Raw genomic sequence first — 7,955 nt, forward strand, 5'->3', positions numbered from 1 at the left:
GCAATGTGACCCTAAGATAGCAGATGGTGCCACACAGATCCACACAGGATGACCCTCAGATGGTGCCACATGAATCCATGCAATGTGACCCTAAGATAGCAGATGGTGCCACACAGATCCACACATGACCCTCAGATGGAGCCACATGGACCCACACAACGTGACCTCATGACCCTTAGACGGTCCCACACACAAATCCATACAACGTGACCCTCAGATGGTGCCACATGGATCCATACAATGTGACCCTCAGATGGTGCCACACAGATCCACGCAACATAACCCTCAGACAGTGCCACAAGGATCCACACAATATAACCCTCAGACGGTGTCACACAGATCCACATAACGTGACCTTCAGATGTCGCCACAGGGATCCACACAATGTAACCCTCAGACAGTGCCACAGGAGCCACACAATGTGACTCTTAGATGGAGCCACACAGATCCACACAACGTGACCCTCAGATGGTGCCCCATAGTTGATGAATGTTCAGCCTCACTTCTCTTGCCAGCTTTGTCTCTACCAGTTTCTTCCTGGATCTCAGACCTGACTCTGTCACTTCTCTCTGCCCCACACGTTTTCACAGCTCTTGTTTCACAAAGAAAGTATGGGAACAGCCACAGAGCCTTCCCGCCTCTCTCGTGGCCTACCCTCCACCCAAGAACCTCACGCTGTTTGTCACCTTCTCTTTTTCATAGTCTCTCCCCATCCTGGGGTTTAAGTGCACTCAGGACTCTGTAAAATGCTCTCTCAGCCCATTAGTCTGTCGTCTTTTCTCCTTCACAGCTGCTCCTGGGTCCCCTGCCTTCCTGGCTGTGTCACTGGTCTCAGCAGGCACCTGGCTCCATTTCAGCTCTCCCAGCTGAGGTGGGCTGCCGTTACCATCCTTATGCCGACAGCCTCTCTCCTTCATCGCTGGCCCCATTCACTCCCTGGTCCTTCCAGGCCTGTGCCAGATACACCCTTGGTCCCAGCACTGAGACCTTCACCCTGAGGCTTTGTGACTGCAGCCTCTTTGTGTCTCACCAGCCCCCACACCCTTAGGATCGAGGGGAACAGCTCCTTAGAGGTCCAGAGCAGGCAGCCAGAATTGGGGCTTGGCCACCACGGAGGTTCTGCCAGAAGCTATGCTCCTCTGAGCAGCTGGTTTTGAGTGAGGTTGCCCCTCGTTCCTCCTTCCCTGTACCTTGTCAGGCCTCTGTGAGCAGCTGGCCCAGCCCAGGGACTTCCCAGGAACATCTGCTCCAAACCCTGGCTTGCCCTCTGCCCTCTGCCCTCCTCAGCTTCCCTGACACCACACGGAATGTTTACTATTTTGTAAATCTGCCATCAAGACTGCGAAGAGTCCCACGTGGAAACATCTGGCCACTCTCTCACTGACACCTGCTCTCCTTTCCCCAGCGTCTGGTCACTCTGCTGCCCATGCATGGATGGGCACTCGGGACCGGCCGGGCCACAGCCACCTTGGTCCCAGCTTGGCTGGTGCAGCTTCCAGCCTCAGCGGCTCCCTCCCTCTGCCCCTGGTGGCCCAGTAGCCTGACCCCAGCCCAGTCTTCACTTCCTGAGATGACAGCCCTGCAAACTCCCCTCGGCCACAGGGATGGACCCCTCGGCCTCCCCGTCTGACTGCCAGCTGCCCCACCCATTGTGAAATGCAGCCACACCATCGTGTCTGTTGGTGAAGATTAACACATGGCCCCCGTCGGCCCCATCTCTCTCCTCTGGTGCCCTCTGAGCTCTGTGTCCCCTGTAGCAATGCTTGGCCGGGGGGCCCTTGCCTGCTGGTCTCTTCCTCTCCACTGTCCAGTCCGGGCTTCCCTGCTTCCTTGGAGCCTCCTGGTCAGACGTGCCAGGAGCCTTGCCTGGGAGCAGGCGGCAGCTGTGGACTCTCAGGCTCCTGGGAACCCCCTGCATTTGCTCTGCCTCTAGCAGGCCAGGGGGCTGTGTGTGCTCACATAGCCGAGCAGCTGGGCCTTGCTCTGGGGCCTTCACACCCACTGTGGCTTCTCCAAAGCACCCCCAACTGCCCCAGCCCCACGCCTCCTCTGCCGTCTGTGCTCAGCATGGCTGACGGCCAGTCCTGCCGCCCTCCTCCCTGTCTCCGGGTTCTCACCCAGCCTGTGTTCTCAATGCCCCTGCTCTGTCCAGCCTTGTAGAGACCACCACAGGACTGAGTCCAAGAGTTTTGACTGCTGGCGACGTGCAGGACCCCGTGATGAGGTGTTTTGGGGCAGGGGTCAGGGGACCCGCTAGGGTCCCGGGATGGGCCTTTGGGAGGGGTTCCCATGACAGGAACCCCAGGGACAGGAGCTGGAAGGGGGTGGAGGCTGAGGCTGCATGCACAGCACTACGGGGTCTGTGGCTGTTCAGCTGGAGCTGGGCTCAGAAACCGCTGCACAGTCAGAGCCGGGGTGTGAGTCCTGTCCCGCCACTTGGTGGCCGTGGCCGAGCTCCACCAGCCCTCCAGGATCGTCCATCCCAGCTGCCCTCACTGTGAACTCTTGCAGGTCTGAGGAGCCACAAAGGGGTGATGGTGGGGCTGGTGGCTTCCCCATCATCAGGTGTGGGTGGCGTCCCTGCCCGGGGTGCACAGTGGGGGACGGGGAAGGCCGTGCTGCCTCACAGGCCCACTCGCTCCTCCCTCTCTGCACCCGACCTGTGCTTCCTTCCTGCCAAGAGGCTTGTCTAGGGGCCGTGGACACTGGGTGGCTGGGCAGGGCCTCTCACCCGGCTGCTGACATGTTGGGAGGGATGGAGGGGGGCCTGGTGTCCACCTTCTGGGTCCTGTGTTTCCTGAGCCCAAAGTTTTAGGGTTCACCATCCAACCCAGGCCTGCGCCAGGCTCCAGGAAGGTTGTGCTCAGTCCTGAGTCCCAGCAGGGCCCCCCTCGTGCAGGCCTTAGGATCCACCGTGTCTCCCCGGGGGGCTGCTGTGACACACAACATGCATAGTCGCAGGGTTCTGGGAGCAGACAGGGACTTGGAGCCATCGGCTGAAGCCCTGCACCTCCCAGAAGCTGGTCCCACGTGGCCTGGCACTGCCTGGGCTCCCTGTAGGCCCGAGAATGTGAGCCCTGGGCAGCCCCTCCCTCTGTGGTGGCTCCTGGGACAGACCCCTGGGGACAAGAGGGCCCACAGGCCAGGCTACTGCAGCCTTCGCCCTGGGCGGGCACCCTCAGCTCCAGGAGGACAGACGCTCACAGCTCAGGGAGGAGCTGGTTGCCCGGGGCCTGCAGACTCAGGGCCCGCCCGTGCTCAGGAGCTGGTTTAGCCGCGGCAGCGCCTGTGCGAGGCAGACATGATTCCCCAGTGTAAACAGGGATACAGGGCTCAGGTGGGCGAGACTCCGGGTGGCCCGGTGTTGCGTGCTGGCCACCCACGCCCCGTCTGAGGGACTCTTGCACCACGGCCACGAGCTGCTCTCCTGAAATGGCCATTGCAGCTCACACCCTCCGAAGAGGGTGCAGTGGGCCAGACTGAGGTGTGCTCTGCCTCAGTCCCCCCTTCTGTAAACGGAGACGTGAACCCAGAAGCCACTTGGCAGTGCTTAGGGTGCTGAGATGCACTTCATGAGGATTTGCACTTCATGAAAATTTGCTTTTCTTTTTGGCAATTTAGACTCAAGTTTCTGTTCCCTTAGTCTGAGATAACTAAGACTCCACAGAATGGAGGGGCAGACACCATGCCCAGCCCCTTGGAGTGGCACCAGCTACACTGGGCAGGGGAGAGGCCTCGGAGGAGGTCAGTCCTGGGGCAGGTGTGGCCATGGCACTGGGGGTGGGGGTGGCAGGACCTGGAACAGCCCTGGGGAACAGGCCAGGCTGAGGGAAGGACCTAGGACAGCCCAGCAGTTTGAGGGGGACCCGCAGAGCAGGGACAAGAGACCATCAACCAGGTGGGGACAAAAGGGTGAAGGGGTGGTGGCAGCGGGGGACAAACTCCTGGGGGCAAGAAGGACACAGCCTGGGCTTGGGACAAACTCCTGGCAGCGAGAAGGACACAGCCCAGGCTCGGGACAGGGTGGGGATGAGAAGTTGTCTTTGGGATTGTGTGCAGGAGGAAGGAAGGGAGAGAGGGAGGACGGCAGAAAAGGAGGGAGGAGGGCGGCAGGAGAGAGAGGGGAGGAGGGAGGAGGGAACAGGGGGAGGGAGGAGGCAGCTGGTGTCCACCCCAGGCCCCACTGCTGTGAAGTTTCCTGGCTTCCTGGTAACTCATGCTCCTGATGCACGATTGATTTGTGGGTGCCCCACTTCTTAGGAGGGAGGTGGAGATGAAGGTAACCCGGGGATTACTGAATCTAGGTCACTGCCTTGCTGCTTGCTTACTACCATTGGGATAAGAGGATTGCCACTTCCGGCCTGGTGTGGTGGCTCACGCCTGTTATCCCAGCACTTTGGAAGTCCAAGGCAGGTGGATCACCTGAGGTCAGGAGCTCGAGACCAGCCTGACCAACATGACAAAACTCTGTCTCTATTAAAAATACAAAAATTAGCCGTGTGGTGGCGGGCGCCTCTAGTCCTAGCTACTCGGGAGGCCAAGGCAGGAGAATCGCTTGAACCTGGGAGGCGGAGGTTGCAGTGAGCTGACATCGTGCCACTGTACTCCAGCCTGGTGACAGAGCAAGACTCTGTCTCAAAAAAAAAAAAAAAAGAGGATTGCCACTCCCTCCCCAGCTGCCTGGGAAGGAGGGACCATGCCTGCCCCTGGGCTGGCGGCCTGGTGGGTAATTCCCAAGGCTCATGCAGCAAGAGCAGAGGCTGCCTGGGCCTGTTGCAGCCTCCTCAGCTGTGGGGACAGAAAAGGGGAGGGGAAGCTGGGACAGGTGCGGGACAGGGAGAAGGGGCTTCCCCACTCCCCTTCTTCCTCGAAGCCCCCTTGCCGGGCAGCTCCTCAGGGCCGTTCCAGGTCTCTGCTGGCTGCTGCCCTCACCCAGTCTGGCAGGCACCTCACACCCTGCTCGTTCTCCAGTCCCACCAGGACTGCCTCTGTCCTCAGGAAGCGTCTGCCCCAGCCTGTGCTTTGCATGGACAGGCCCTGCCCTTCCCTCCTTCAGCGACTCCAGTGAGCCTGTCTCGATTCTCAGTCTCTTGTCCCTCCCCAGTCCCACCCTGGACCCCTGTGCTCAGTGGCTACCAGGTTTGTTCTCCCCGGCGGCCGGCGTGGGTTCCCATGGGATAAAGCTGCTTCTGCCACAGTGGGAGTTTGGGGTTCCCCCGGCTCCCTCTCCCTGTGGGCGTCTGCACCACCTTCGACTGTGACCTCTTCTTCCCAAATCCCAAGGCAGGGCCTCCCTCCCAGCCCAGAGAGCCCTGAAGCCCCCACCTGGTCAGTCTTCCTGGAAGCCAGGGGTCCTCACACGGACTACATGGTCCCCACCATGGAACGTGGATGCAGAATCAGGGGCACCTGGTTTGAGCCTGCGTCTGCTTCAGCCGAGGCTCCTAGACTCAGGTGTAACCAACTCAGTGGCCACGTGATGTCAGCTCGATCCAGAAGCCGAGGTGGAGAGGCAGGCGGCCAGGGCACAGTGCCGGGAGGGGGCTCTAGGTACTTGCTCCTCAGCACAGAACAAGCCTGTGGCCTGACAAGAGGCCTCCCTGGGGGCCTGAGGATCCGAGCTGACCCTCGGACACCTGGGAGAGGCGCAAAAGATGCACACAGCCGCCTCCCCGATGTAATGCCAACCTGGTGTTTACTACCCTGTTTTTAGACTCTCCCTCTTCCTTTAATCACCTAGCCTTGCTTCCACCTGAGTTGACTCTCCCTTAGCTAAGAGCCAGACAGACTCCATCTTGGCTCTTTCACTGGCAGCCCCTTCCTCCAGGACTTAACTCGTGCAAGCTGACCCCAGCACATCCAAGAATGCAATTAACTGATAAGATACCGTGGCGAGCAATATCCACAGTTCCCAGGAATTCGTCTGATTGATAACGCCCAAAAGCCCCGCGTCTATCACCTTGTAATAATCTTATAGCACCTGGAACTGTTTACTTTCCTGTAACCATTTATCTTTTTAACTTTTTGCCTACTTTATTTCTGTAAAATTGTTTTAACTAGACCCCCCTCCCCTTTCTAAACCAAAGTATAAAAGAAAATCTTCAGGGCCAAGAGAACGTTGAGCGTTAGCCATCTCTTGGTCGCTGGCTAAATAAACGGACTCTTAATTGGTCTCAAAGTGTGGTGTTTTCTCTAACCCGCCTGGGTACAACACCGAGGCTCCGCACAGACCCACCTCGGCCACGTCCTTGACGTTCACCATCTTCTTGGTCTGAGCCACGTGGCCCACGACCCCGATGTCCAGCGGGAAGACGATCTCGGAGTCGGGGGGCACCAGGCAGTCCTCCAGGACGCTGTCCGGCTGCACGCTGAAGAGCCTGGTGGCCAGCTCGGCCACGCCGTTGCGCTGGCGGTACATGAAGAGGCTGCAGCGGTCGGCCTGCAGGAGGGTGCAGAGGCGCCGCAGGACCTTGAACACCACACGCTCCATGTTGATGCTCTCCTGCATGTCCTGCACCAGCTCCAGCAGTGCCGTGCTCTCCTCCACCTGGCAGAGCTCCCGGAGGCTGTGGCAGCCCGGCGGGCACCCGTCCTCGCAGGCTGCGGCCACATTCTCGGGGCTCAGTTTCTTCCCAAAGTACTGGTGGGCAAAATCGGGGTTCTGGTCGAGAAAGCTCCGGGCCTGCTCCTCACTGAGGCTCATGGTGGCTGCCTGTCCCCGGAGACACTGCTGCTCCAGGCACGCGTGGACTCCCAGGAAACCCTGTCATCAGCAAAGTCTTTCTTAGTGAGATTAGGAGCCCCGGGGGCGGGTCAGCTGACTCAATCCTACAAATGGCGGCCTGCGCTCCCTCTCCCCGGACCCCGGGACTTCCCGCCTTCCAGGAAAACCAGACCCCGTGGAATGAAGGCTGGGAGTAACTGTTGGGGAATCTCCTGGCTGTTGCAGGGGTCACGGGCGGCTGGGCACAGGCATTTGGCTTCCAGCGGACCAGGCCCTGAGAGCTAATCCCCTGAGGAGGTTATCCCACACACAGCATGATGCTTTCTGCTGGCGGAGCTGCCTGAGGGTTTGGGTTGGTCCCACAGGTGGCCCCAGGCCCTCCTGGGAGCCCAGACCTGGGCTGGGGTGTGCTGGGGAGGTGGTGGGGTACTGGCCCTGCCTCCAGGAGACGCAGTTCACCCTGTGCAGGGAGAAGGGGCCGGGTAATCACACCAGGACCCAAATGCCCAGAGGCCAGCAAGGGGACCCTGGACGTGGAGGTGGGACCACATCCACCTTCCCCCAAGCTCTGAGGGATACAGAGTCGCTAGTCAGCCTTTACCTGCTGTCAGGCCCCGGCTGGGACAAGCTTCGGGGTGACACTGCTCTGAGGCCACACGGCTGTCGGTGGCAGGAGGACCTGAATGTTGGGGGCTGCCTGGCCACAAAGCCCGGCCTCTCCTCTCCGCTGTCACCGCAGCAAGCCCTGCCTGCTCCCATAGGCCTCTCGGCTCCTGGGCCAGCTCCCCGCGGGCCAGCAGGGGTGATGTGGCCGGAAGCACCTTGGCTGGGTCTGGCATGGGCACCGGCCTGGTGGGCGGGTGGCAGTGTTCCTGACTTCCCTGAATAGGAAAACGCTGATTGAAGCTTTCCAGGCACCTTTGTGCTGCCAGATCCTGGGCTTAAGGTTTCTTCCCATCTTTTCCAGTTTATCTGTCCATGTTGTCACCATACTTTTAACCAGGATGGTTTTCATATGGTTCTTTTACTGCACTCAGCTGGTAGACGTGTGTGCACGCGTGCATGAGTGTGCACATACGTGTGTGCACGGAGTGTGAGTGTGCGCACGTGTAGGTGTGTGTGTTCTTGTGTGAGCACGTGTGCATGACAGCCGGGTGCCCTCTGGAGCGCAGAGTTCTCTCAGCACGAGGCCAGGCCCCAGGGAAGCTTCTGCCAGGGCCCTGGGCTGCAC

At 59.9% G+C, this 7,955-nt stretch overlaps 1 protein-coding gene across 1 annotated transcript in view; it reads right to left on the reverse strand.

Annotated features, from left to right (window-relative positions):
• Positions 1-6,703, reverse strand: part of PDE6B (phosphodiesterase 6B) — a 38,821-nt gene extending 32,118 nt beyond the window's left edge. The window contains exon 1 of the mRNA XM_058430111.1: positions 6,236-6,703. Coding sequence (XP_058286094.1) covers positions 6,236-6,703 — 468 coding nt within the window. The remainder of the gene's footprint in view (positions 1-6,235) is intronic.
• Between the last annotated feature and the right edge of the window lie 1,252 nt (positions 6,704-7,955).

This window comes from Hylobates moloch, unplaced genomic scaffold (assembly GCF_009828535.3).
Source record: "Hylobates moloch isolate HMO894 unplaced genomic scaffold, HMol_V3 SCAFFOLD_17, whole genome shotgun sequence".
Lineage (NCBI taxonomy): Eukaryota > Metazoa > Chordata > Mammalia > Primates > Hylobatidae > Hylobates > Hylobates moloch.